Source organism: Coregonus lavaretus (genome assembly GCF_964263955.1).
Source record: "Coregonus lavaretus genome assembly, chromosome: 3".
Taxonomy (NCBI): Eukaryota; Metazoa; Chordata; class Actinopteri; order Salmoniformes; family Salmonidae; genus Coregonus; species Coregonus lavaretus.
Genome location: NC_139990.1, coordinates 58,460,674 through 58,474,368, shown reverse-complemented (window position 1 = coordinate 58,474,368; position 13,695 = coordinate 58,460,674). Strand labels below are relative to the sequence as shown.

Below are 13,695 nucleotides of genomic sequence, written 5' to 3'. Positions count from 1 at the left end.
CAAATACTTATTTTCCACCATAATTTGAAAATAAATTCATTAAAAATCCTACAATGTGATTTTCTGGATTTTTTTCCCTCAATTTGTCTGTCATAGTTGACGTGTACCTATGATGAAAATTACAGGCCTCTCTCATCTTTTTAAGTTGGAGAACTTGCACAATTGGTGGCTGACTAAATACTTTCCCCCCCCCACTGTAGATAGAAATAGGGAGGGAGAGAGAAGGAAAGAAAATGAAGTGAGAGAAACGAAGAGAGAGAAAAAGAGGGCAAGAAAGTAAGCGAAAAGAGGGAGGGGTTCGGTGTGTCTTTGTAGATCACACTTAATGGGCAAGGTCACAGGACCCTGTTCAGATCAATAGTCATCCAGGAGGAGTCATGTGAGTGGATCTGTCCTGAACTCCTCTAGAACACAACACTACAGAACACTACCCTGGCTCAGTGGGAACCTGGGAACCTCTGCACCCTGATGAGGATAAGCCCTCTTTGTCTGGCTGCACCCCACACTGGCCTGCTCTTCCCTACCTCCCCTCTGATGTTACACCCCACCTCACTCTCCACTCTCTGCTGTTACACTCCCAGCCAGAGACACACAACAACACCATCTCTCCCCTGTGCTATGGGACCAGTCACTCTCAAATACAAAATACTAAAGTCTGCCTATAAATTCTTGTCTAAGCAGCTTTCATCCAGACTGCATTGTAGGACAAACCAAATTGAACCTAGCTGTGATAGGCCCAACTGACACTAGGCAAGCCAAGTTAAGGCATGTGGAATTTCAAGCCTCTATTGTTGAGGTGTTTGATATTCAGGTTCTGTTGTTATTGTTCCTTGCTAGTCAAAGGACAACGTATGAACCATGCATTGCATTCAGCCTGAAGAGTGAAGACAGAACAAAGTAATCAGAACACTGAGAATAATCCCTCAGAAGAATGATGCACCTAATAAACATGTAGGGAAACTTCTAGAACATGAACTATAATGACTCACAGTTAAATCCTTCCAGTTTTCAGAAAAATACGTATGCATGGGAGGTAGCCTAAATTGTAGGTAGATGCATAAACATTGACTGTGCAGATTTGATTGATTCCAGCTCTACATAGACAAACCCCTGATCTGAGCAGCTTGTTAATTGATAGCTATAGCATTATTTAAGTAGGTAGGAGATAGGGTGGTTTTAACTGCAATAAGTGCTATTTATTCCCTCAGTCAAGAGGAGAGCTAACACAAACATGACTGTTCCAATGATACATCACACTCTCCTTTCTTCACAGACTTGTGACTAAACTAAGTGAAGGAATGGAAGGAGGAAGGAATGGGGAGGAGGGAGGAAGGAATGGGTGTCAAGAGAGTGGGGATTTTAACTGTGCAGTGAAGCGCAGCCATGAGCAGGTAAAACAACATCAAACAGACTACCTGTGTTCCTCACATGGCTGTCACAGAGGTGACGAGAGAAAGAGAGCAAAAGAGAGAGAGAGAGACAGAGCGAGAGAGAGAGAGAGACAGAGACAGAGAGACAGAGAGACAGAGAGACAGAGAGAGAGAGAGAGAGAGAGAGAGAGAGAGAGAGAGAGAGAGAGAGACAGAGAGAGAGAGCGATAGAGAGAGAGAGAGAGACAGAGAGAGAGAGGGAGAGAGGGAGAGAGAGAGCGAGAGAGCTGATCACGGGGCAGGGAATGGTTCTGTCACACGAATGCATATTTTCTTTACACACAATCCAGCCTTTCCCTGTAAATACCATACCAGTACCACACCCTGCTGAGGTCAACATGAATATCTTAACGTACCACACCCTACCAAGGTTAGAGGTTTTAAATAGTCCAGATTGATAGAACCACTGTGTGTTAAGATGTCTCTGTGCAGCTTTCTGTCATTAAAGCCCCCATGCAGTCTTTGTAATTTAATTTCAAATCATCACTGTATGTCATTTATATCACTGTGTGTGCTTATTTGATAAAAATAACTCCAAATTATATATTTTTTTAATCATTTATTTCCCTGACCCTCTTTTGGCCCTTGAAATGCTCTTACACAAAAAGGGCATTATGATAATTTTCACAATTTCAGAGTGTTATTTCGATCTGTGTGGAAATATAATTTAAAAAACAGGAAATCACGTTTTTAACTGGACTGCCCCTTTAAGACCTTTTTTGACCATGGAGACTTTCTCCCTCAAGCCTCTGCCTAGACCTCTGCAATGGGCTCAAACTGTTTCCTTTACACAATCTCAAGGTGAATGAATACCAATGATTGTGACTAGAACTGAATAGATACTTTATTATACATTTTAAACAGAAATTGATCATTTAATTGATTTTAAGATGTGTTAATAAGCAATCTGCTAGGCCTATATGAAATAAGTACCTTTTCAGTAGCAATGTGACTGTGTGAGGCTAGCAGTTATGTCAACATGGCCACTCTTGTGCATCAACAACCACAAATACTAATCTTCCATCTTCCATAGTCATAAGACTGCTGGCTCAGCATCATTCAGCCTCATACAAAGACACTAATATGGTTTACATTCAGGGACAAATCCTATTCCATCTCTTACTTTTGATTCCTGAGGAGGGCTACAATGATTTCTGTGGGACAGTGGTATTTTTTTTTACATAACCCACTGCCATAATGTCTGGCTTCAGTTTACCCATGTGTGAAGAAACTAACATATTGTGTCAAGGTGTCAAGTTGTCTTCAGATTCAGAGTGTTTAATAGTCACAGGGTTGTAAAGGTTGCAGGTGTGATTGCAGGGTACAGTGAAAATCTTAGACTTCGAGCTCCAACATGTAGGACTAAGTGAAATAAAATAAAGCAATTGTCATTTAAAAACAACAATAGAAATCATTAAACCATGGAGTGGTTATGTCAGTGGGTCTTAATACATTCAAGATCACATTTCGTAGTACAACACCTCAGGTATAAACAATTAACAAATGATGTAATAACTGAAGGCCTAATAAGCCACTCCAGTTGGGAGAGGAACATTTAACCTTGTCTTCCCATATCAAGCCCAGGGTTCTGACAGGTGAGTGAGGCTGTAAAAACACTCTCCTCCTGATAGGTTGTTCTCAGCTTGTCTCTGCTCCACTGGCCTCTGAGAGTTAAGTTTGCATCTCAAATGGTACCCTATTTCCTATGTAGTGCCCTAAATATGATGTTATTTGGGACATGACCTAAGGCTGACAGTTCCACTGCCCTCTCTCAGAAGGCTATGATAGGTCACTAAGTTTCACTCACAACAAGGAAAGCTGGGAAGGAGTCCTACATAGGGTTGCAAAAGGAGGGTATCACAGAAGGTTGGTGGCACCTTAATTGGGGAGAAGGGGGGCTCGTGGTAATGACTGGAGTGCAATCAGTGGAATGGTATCAAATACAGTCCCAGTCAAAAGTTTGGACACACCTACTCATTCAAGGGTTTTTCTTTATTTTTACTATTTTCTACATTGTAGAATAATAGTGAAGACATCAAAACTATGAAATAACACATATGGAATCATGTAGTAACCAAAAAGGTGTTAAACAAATCAAAATATATTTTATATTTGAGATTCTTCAAATAGCCACCCTTTGCCTTGATGACAGCTTTGCACACTCTTGGCATTCTCTCAACCAACTTCACCTGGAATGCTTTTCCAACAGTCTTGAAGGAGTTCCCACATATGCTGAGCACTTGTTGACTGCTTTTCCTTCACTCTGCGGTCCGACTCATCCCAAACCATCTCAATTGGGTTGAGGTTGGGGGATTGTGGAGGCCAGGTCATCTGATGCAGCACTCCATCACTCTCCTTCTTGGTAAAATAGCCCTTACACAGCCTGGAGGTGTGTTGGGTCATTGTCCTGTTGAAAAACAAATGATAGTCCCACTAAGCCCAAACCAGATGGGATGGCATATCGTTGCAGAATGCTGTGGTAGCCATGCTGGTTAAGTGTGCCTTGAATTCTAAATAAATCACAGACAGTGTCACCAGCAAAGCACCCCCACACCATAACACCTCCTCCTCCATGCTTTACAGTGGGAACTACACATGCGGAGATCATCCGTTCTCCCACACCACGTCTCACAAAGACACGGCGGTTGGAATCAAAAATCTCCAATTTGGACTCCAGACCAAAGGACACATTTCCACCGGTCTAATGTCCATTGCTCATGTTTCTTGGCCCAAGCAAGTCTCTTCTTCTTATTGGTGTCCTTTAGTAGTGGTTTCTTTGCAGTAATTCGACCATGAAGGCCTGATTCACACAGTCTCCTCTGAACAGTTGATGTTGAGATGTGTCTGTTACTTGAACTCTGTGAAGCATTTATTTGGGCTGCAATTTCTGAGGCTGGTAACTCTAATGAACTTATCCTCTGCAGCAGAGGTGACTCTGGGTCTTCCATTCCTGTGGCGGTCCTCATGAGAGCCAGTTTTCATCATAGCGCAAAGTTCTTGAAATGTTCCATATTGACTGACCTTCATGTCTTAAAGTAATGATGGACTGTCGTTTCTCTTTGCTTATTTGAGCTGTTCTTGCCATAATATGGACTTGGTCTTTTACCAAATAGGTTTATCTTCTGTATACACCCCCTACCTTGTCACAACACAACTGATTGGCTCAAACGCATTAAGAAGGAAAGAAATTCCACAAAGTAACTTTTAAGAAGGCACACCTGTTAATTGAAATGCATTCCAGGTGACTACCTCATGATGCTGGTTGAGAGAATGCCAAGAGTGTGCAAAGCTGTCATCAAGACAAAGGGTGGCTATTTAAAATATATTTTGATTTGTTTAACCCTTTTTTGTTTACTACATGATTCCATATGTGTTATTTCATAGTTTTGATGTCTTCACTATTATTCTACAATGTAAAAAATAGAAACAATTCAGAAAAACCCTTGAATGAGTAGGTGTGTCCAAACCTTTGACTGGTAGTGTACATCAAACACATGGTTTCCAGGAGGCAGCTGAGAGCCGTTCACCCCTCAGCAGCCTCCACTGGAGGGTATATTACTGGAAACTTTCAAAGTTTACCAGTAAAATACCAGAATATTGGTAACTTTCAAGGATTTTATGTAATCTATCACAAGACATCTAGTGGCCATTCAGATAGTGGGTACTTCAGATTATCACAGGCGTCTGTAATTTTATCTGGCCCTCTGTGTGGCCTTATCAAATCAAATTACATTTTATTAGTCACTTGCGCCAAATACAACAGGTGTAGACCTTACCGTGAAATGCTTACTTACAAGCCCTTAACCAACAATGCAGATTTTTTTTTAAAGTAAGAAAATATTTGCTAAGAAAATTAATCAAAAATACAATTAACTAAAGTAAGAAAAAAAGTTACTCAAGTATCATATGTATCACATGTGAAATATATAAAATAATCAAATAAAATTATTTGAAGATTTAAAAAAATAGAATGACAAAGCCGTAAAACATCAACTTAGTGAATACCATTGGTGTTTAATATAAGGGTTTAAGCATGAAATATCCTTTATATATATTTTTTAACATTTTTATTTAGTTTACTATGTCAATATGTCTTTGTTGTAAATATTTTGGAGTCAAACTGGTAACTTTGGTACCGAAGATATACCAAAGACAAGATACCGAAGATTCCGGTAACTTTGGTAAATTTCCTGTAGTTTACTAGCTTTGCAACCCTAGTCCTAGATATGTGTGACTAAGTGCAAATATGAAATGGCACCCTACTTCCAATTCCTATGTAGGGCACAGTGGGCATTACTTTTTGCCAGAGCGTGGTTGAGAGTCATGCACTACAGAGAATAGTGTGTCATTTCAGACGCTGACCAAGTGTACTAGCATACATGGTACTCTGATGCAGGGACAGATCTTTACTATTAGTGTGCTAATCAATTATAATATAATATGCCATTTAGCAGACGCTTTTATCCAAACCATACATGTGTGCATACATTTTTACGTATTGGTGGTCCCGGGGATCGAACCCACTACCCTGGCGTTACAAGCGCCATGCTCTACCAATTGAGCTACAGATTAATTACAGATTATTATTTGAATCAGCGCTAAAAAGGTTTTAGAGAATTAAACGATTGGAGAAAATAATAATGTGGGGAATGAAGGATTTGCAATTATACCTGTCATACTGCACAGCAGCCCCAGTAAACATGAAGTCCTGTAGCTGGCAGCAACCTAACAGGAAGCCACTGTCAGACCATGCGTTTCTGGTCTGAGTGGTTTTTACATACCATCAACAGAAGTCTCTCCTTATAGAATGTTACAAAAAATCTAACATAGTACCTAGCCAGCGCACACAATATTGGGTTCTGGGTTCCAAGAAATACACTACATTGCCAAAGGTATGTGCTCGTCGAACATCTCATTCTAAAATCATGGGCATTAATATGGAGCTTGGCATTGCGCATGGTGATCTTAGGCTTGTGTGTGGCTGCTCGGCCATGGAAACCCATTTCATGAAGCTCCCCACAAACAATTATTGTGCTGACGTTGCTTTCAGAGGCAGTTTGGAACTCGGTAGTGAGTGTTGCAACCGAGGACAGACAATTTTTCTGTTCTGTGAGCTTGTGTGGCCTACCACTTCACGTCTGAGCTGTTGTTGCTCCTAGACGTTTCCAATTCACAATAACAGCACTTAGAGTTGAACAGGGCACCTCTAGCAGGGCAGATGGCATCCTATGACAGTGCCACGCTGGATGCCACGTTGAAAGTCACTGAACTCTTCAGTACGGGCCATTCTACTGCCAATGTTTGTCTATGGAGATTACATGGCTGTGTGCTCGATTTTATACACCTGTCAGCAACGGGTGTGGCTAAATTAACCGAATCCACTCATTTGAAGGGGTGTCCATATACTTTTGGCCATGTAGTGTATCAACAGCAATACTAAAGCTTTCCATCATCACATCATGTGATCCATTGTAAAAATACTTCAACACCTATAACTGATTCATGTGTGTTATTTTGTCCACCTTTATTTGTGTAAATGTTTCTGAGAAAGGCTACATAAGGGGTGGCCTCCTGTTGACACACCCTACTGAGAGACAGCAGTGTGTGTCCCAAATAGCACTCTATTCCCTATGTAGTGCACTACTTTTGTAAAGACAGCAGAAACACTGCAGGTGACGTCAGACACAGAAAAAACAGCCAGCCAGCTGCAGAGCTCTGAACTGAACTGCTACCTTGGCTGATTTCTGTTGGGTTTATGTAATCTAGTTAACGCTCCTCTCCTCTCCTCTCCTCTCCTCTCCTCTCCTCTCCTCTCCTCTCCTCTCCTCTCCTCTCCTCTCTTCTCTTATTTTCTTCTCTATTCTCTTCTCCTCTCATCTCCTCTACTCTCCACCCCTCTCCTCTTAATTACTGTAGTTTTAACCCAATTCCTTAGGGAGAGAAATCAGGGAGGGCCATCTTCCAGACTTTCTGAAATAAGATTTAATAAAACGTACACAACCTCACATGGAGGGGGCTGCCCTAACAATGGAGCCTTTGAACCACATCAGAAGACCTGCCTCCATCTCTCACAATGTCATCGTCTTATAGGGTTGTCATTGGATAGAGAACTGCAAGAGCATTGAGCTGGTGCGAATCCTCGCGCCGGCAAGGTGGAAAAATCTGCCGTTCTGCCCTTGAGCAAGGCAGATAACCCCCAACAACAACTGCTCCCCGGGTGCCGATGACGTCGATTAAGGCAGCCCCCTGCACCTCTCTGATTCAGAGGTGTTGGGTTAAATGCGGAAGACACATTTCGGTTGAATGCATTCAGTTGTGCAACTGACTAAGTATCTCCTTTGCAAGGCAAGGAATCAATCTATTCAATACATAATTGATGAATGACTTCACTGCTAATTTCTGAACTTGGTTTGAGGCAGTCAATAACAGATTGATGTTGCTTTTGTTGTTATTATTTATTTTAAAATATCTGATTTGCCTCCATTTTGTGTGGCTGGCTTGGCCCCGCTGAGAATCTGCTACCATACCTGTCCATATACCTTTGAGCTGTGTTTCTTGGTCCTGGAACTGGGGACCCATCTAGCTTCTCATTGGGATTGGGTATATAGGGGGTAGGTAGTAGGAATGTGCACCCCTTTGGGTCCCCGGGACCAAGAGTGAGAATCACTGCCTTTGAACAATGTCAAAATGTCCATGACCTTGAACGTACCTAACCCTCTGACCGATCTAAATGTATGTACATGTAACTGTATCAAGCAATCTGAAATTGTAAATCATGAAATGTGTAATAACTTGAAATATGAAATACGAAAACTGGGAAAAAATCTGAATGACTAAATACATCAACAACTGTCACGATCGTTACAGGAAGACTCGTGGAACCAAGGCGCAGCGTGATAAGCGTACATTTTATTTCGTACACAACACACGAACAAAACAACAAAACGATACGTGAAGTCCTGAGGTTACACAACACAAACCTTTACGGAACAAGATCCCACCAACTAACTGGTGCCAACAGGCTGCCTAAGTATGGTCCCCAATCAGAGACAACGAGCTACAGCTGCCTCTGATTGGGAACCACCCTGGCCAACATAGATCTAAACGATCTAGAACAAAAAACATAGAAAACTAAACATAGAAAAATCCACACCCTGGCTCAACATTTAAGAGTCCCCAGAGCCAGGGCGTGACAACAACAAAAAAGAGAAGGGATTGATGGCAGAGGAAGGAAGGCAGGAAACCCTTTGTTGTTCTTTAATATCATCAGATAATGGTTTTAGAATCTCATAACAGAGTTTATAAGTAAAGTAGAGGGCCTTGCTTTAGAGCCAAAGCAGTGATTTGAGAGAAGGCAAGACGAGAGACGTTGTGTTCAACCCATGACCTCTGAGTCATATGACTGATGTTCAGCTCCGCCTGAGGGTTCAGCCGACACACCCCCTGATCCCCCGGCGTGCACACACACACCAACTTTAACACACATTAAACTAAACCCATCAAACAATTTTCAAGATGGAATGAATGGGAATGTTCATAATTTTTCAGACAAAATATTCAATTACACTATTCAGCAGCTGACCAGAGAAGACAGCTTTTCCTTTGATCGTGTAGTTAATCAGTCCAGCCAGACTATTTCCAATAGAGTTCTTGTTTATATTAAAACACCATGCTGTCTGACTAGTCATTACTAGGTTAACTACCATAATCCTCCTCCTCCAAACTTCAAAGGCTTACTCTTAAAAATCACCATCCCTGAACAGTTGAACTCTAACAGAGAGGAGAGGACCTGCTTGCCTGGGACATAATGGAAGTATGAAACATAACCCAGCAGTAAGCAGCAGTAAGAGAGTAGCAACATCATGAGACCAGAAAAGTTTACCAACTCTGGAGGCATCAACAGCAGTGTTACCAAGAAGACTAGGCATTCCCTCTACTGCATACCAGGGAAGCGAACCCATGACTAACACTAACCTACACCCAAAGCAGCGTGCTATCTGCTAGCTAGCCAAAATCATGATTTTAGTTGGCTTGTGAACAACATTATTTTAGTTCTCATGGAGGGTGACGTCATAGCACTGTGGGATAGCTACTTATCATCTGCTACATTTATGTGTTTCTACCTCCATATCACTCTCAGTGTGACACAGGTTTCATATACAGTGGGGAGAACAGGTATTTGATACACTGCCGATTTTGCAGGTTTTCCTACTTACAAAGCATGTAGAGGTCTGTAATTTTTATCATAGGTACACTTCAACTGTGAGAGACAGAATCTAAAACAAAAATCCAGAAAATCACATTGTATGATTTTTAAGTAATTACTTTGCATTTTATTGCATGACATAAGTATTTGATCACCTACCAACCAGTAAGAATTCCGGCTCTCACAGACCTGTTAGTTTTTCTTTAAGAAGCCCTCCTGTTCTCCACTCATTACCTGTATTAACTGCACCTGTTTGAACTCGTTACCTGTATAAAAGACACCTGTCCACACACTCAATCAAACAGACTCCAACCTCTCCACAATGGCCAAGACCAGAGAGCTGTGTAAGGACATCAGTGATAAAATTGTAGACCTGCACAAGGCCTTTAGAAATTATTAGAAAATGGAAGAAGTTCAAGATGACGGTCAATCACCCTCGGTCTGGGGCTCCATGCAAGATCTCACCTCGTGGGGCATCAATGATCATGAGGAAGGTGAGGGATCAGCCCAGAACTACACAGCAGGACCTGGTCAATGACCTGAAGAGAGCTGGGACCACAGTCTCAAAGAAAACCATTAGTAACACACTACGCCGTCATGGATTAAAATACTACAGCGCACGCAAGGTCCCCCTGCTCAAGCCAGCGCATGTCCAGGCCCGTCTGAAGTTTGCCAATGACCATCTGGATGATCCAGAGGAGGAATGGGAGAAGGTCATGTGGTCTGATGAGACAAAAATATAACTTTTTGGTCTAAACTCCATTCGCCGTGTTTGGAGGAAGAAGAAGGATGAGTACAACCCCAAGAACACCATCCCAACCGTGAAGCATGGAGGTGGAAACATCATTCTTTGGGGATGCTTTTCTGCAAAGGGGACAGGACGACTGCACCGTATTGAGGGGAGGATGGATGGGGCCATGTATCACGAGATCTTGGCCAACAACCTCCTTCCCTCAGTAAGAGCATTGAAGATGGGTCGTGGCTGGGTCTTCCAGCATGACAACGACCCGAAACACACAGCCAGGGCAACTAAGGAGTGGCTCCGTAAGAAGCATCTCAAGGTCCTGGAGTGGCCTAGCCAGTCTCCAGACCTGAACCCAATAGAAAATCTTTGGAGGGAGCTGAAAGTCCGTATTGCCCAGCGACAGCCCCGAAACCTGAAGGATCTGGAGAAGGTCTGTATGGAGGAGTGGGCCAAAATCCCTGCTGCAGTGTATGCAAACCTGGTAAAGACCTACAGGAAACGTATGATCTCTGTAATTGCAAACAAAGGTTTCTGTACCAAATATTAAGTTCTGCTTTTCTGATGTATCAAATACTTAAGTCATGCAATAAAATGCAAATTAATTACTTAAAAATCATACAATGTGATTTTCTGGATTTTTGTTTTAGATTCCGTCTCTCACAGTTGAAGTGTACCTATGATAAAAATTACAGACCTCTACATGCTTTGTAAGTAGGAAAACCTGCAAAATCGGCAGTGTATCAAATACTTGTTCTCCCCAGTGTAGTTCAGTGTCAGGCAGCAGCATTGTAGAGATTGAATCACATCAGTGACAGTGTTGGGGAAGTGATGTGATCCAATCACGACCAATGTTTCTGAACTAAATTGTCCACACACGCACGCATCCACGCACACCCACAAACACACCCACAAACACACCCACACCGGAGCTGTAATGTAATAAGACGTTGCTGGATCTGCAGTGATATGGTGGCAGTCAGAAGAGGGTGTTGGAGTGGAACTTTCCAGTACTTTCTTTTCCTCAGCCAGGCTCTCACACAACACATCACACACTGACTGACTACACTAGTAGAACCCAACTCTGCTGTAAAGCAGCTTAGCAGGGATTTTGTTGATGCAGTTTCACTGCAGCTTCTCACTCACAGTTTCAGAAAGCGAGTGACAGAGAGAGAGTCTCAGTGTGTGTGTGTTCTATTCTCTCTCCATCTGCTACCAGAGATCCATTAGCAGGCAATCCCACACTACTCCAGGACTCCCAAAGTTCCACCCCACTGAAGACAGATTATTGGTCTGCATCAGGAGCTCAACAATATATTTAACCTGAATACATGCAAGACACAGAGTAAGCTGCAGTCATTTAGGACATTGATGGTAAATAGTTTAATTGATGTCAAAACAAATTTAACCTTAATAAATTCCTCATATCATGTGCTCTAATACTACTAGCCTGGTGGTAATGATGATGACGTACTAACACACACATATGCTAGCTAGCCACATCACCTGATACACAGAGAACAATAGCTATTGCTACTCTTGAGCAGTACACTCCTCCCCAGGCTGTGTGCGAGACTACTTGAACAGCACTGTTGTTTGCCCCTGAGAGGATAAATAAAGTTCTATTGAATGGAATTTAACTATTCCCATCACCATATCAGCTGGATGAAGAGGCTGAGAAGAGGTTGCTGGGAAGGTAAATTACAATATAGCGCTCTAATTAGCTCTTTAAATGTCACCCAGAGTCAACATCAAAGGGGAGAGCTCGCATGGTGACATTAATTTCGCCAGCCCAGTCAGTCAGACCAGCTGAGAGCTTAGAGAGTCTGTAGTGTAGGTCTATCTATCACTGAGTTCCAAATAGACTCTTTCAACACTACCGATAAGATTTTGTTATAGGTGTTATGGTACATATTTTTTTCAGATTTTCTTGTTTTAGTGAATGACTGCTACTGTATTTGAAATTGCCTCACTGTCAATGACAGTCCCATGTTACACATAGTGTAGGTGTGGTCATATCCATTCGCTCTAGACTAACCTCTGAGCTAGATGTTGTGAATGAGGTGTGCACAGACAGTATGGTAAAGTACTAGTAAAACCACCACCACAATGCCCCTGGCAGCAGGTTGCGTGTCAGACATGTCATCAAACAGGATTAACACACCCTATGCTTGTACAGATTTACATTTACATTTTTACATTTTAGTCACTTAGCAGACGCTCTTATCCAGAGCGACTTAAAGTTAGTGAGTGCATACATTTTTCATACTGGCCCCCCGTGGGAAACGAACCCACAACCCTGGCGTTGCAAGCGCCATGCTCTACCAACTGAGCTACAGGGGACTATGCAGATAGTATCCATCCACCATTGTGACTGTTGCCGGCCCAGTTACGCCAGATATAATTCCATTGGAACACTGTCGGTCCATCTCTCATTCATATTATTACAGACATCTTCCCAGAAACAAGGAAGTCAGAAACATGCCACTCACCTCTGTTGATGTGGCTGGGATGGATTTACCTGTGGAGAGAAAGAGGAAAGTTGTGATCAACAGGGAATATATGACTAAAGCGAAGCAACTTAAAATACATTGTCTTGGTTATGAAATCGATGTGAAACTATTTGTGGCTCAGAAGGGCTTATGCAAACATGATGAACTCTAAGATGTTAACAACTGGTCCAACCAGCACACCCTTTCATGTCAAAAGAGAAGCATGTATTGTTCATGCTAAACCTTTACTGTATCTAAAACTGAGGCCACAATTCAATCAATTGCAGGTCAATTAAATGTTAAAACCATGCTACGGGTTCACTCAGAATGTTTCCATACACTGTATCTGAAGGACAGATGCATTTGTGTCGATAATCCAATATGACAACGTCTGCAGAGGAAACAGCATTTGAGGTGTCAGTTTTAACATGGTTAACAGGTTAACACCTCAGATACAGCCTGAACAATCTTACTGAACCTGCAGTGTTTTCCCCCTTTATCTGTTTTATTGATTTCATCTGTGGCTATATGTTATGGGATACTGTATGCATGTAGGTCTCTCACATGAACCACCCCTGGGCTGCTGACTGCAGTTGCCATGGCAACTCTCTGGGAACTCGAACGCTGATCAGCCTGAGTCAGAAGGTCGACAAGCAACAAAGGCTCCGGTGACTCCATGATGGAGGAAACTCAACACTAAGTGGCCATCAGCCATGAAAATAATATGCTCAGTCAAACAAGATTATTATTATCAGACCGTCAGAAAATGAAAGCTGTTTAATCAAGTGAGGCGGAACCACCATTTTGAGCAAAATAGGTAAAGTA

The 13,695-nt window shown here is 42.1% G+C and overlaps 1 protein-coding gene across 3 annotated transcripts in view; it reads right to left on the bottom strand.

Moving 5' to 3' along the window:
• The window catches only part of LOC311115830 (protein spire homolog 1-like), a 46,380-nt gene that overhangs the window by 25,088 nt on the left and 7,597 nt on the right, over positions 1-13,695 (bottom strand). For all 3 annotated transcript variants that reach the window (XM_084157344.1, XM_084157345.1, XM_084157346.1), the window contains exon 2: positions 12,871-12,899. In XM_084157344.1, the coding sequence (XP_084013470.1) occupies positions 12,871-12,899 (29 nt within the window). The remainder of the gene's footprint in view (positions 1-12,870; positions 12,900-13,695) is intronic.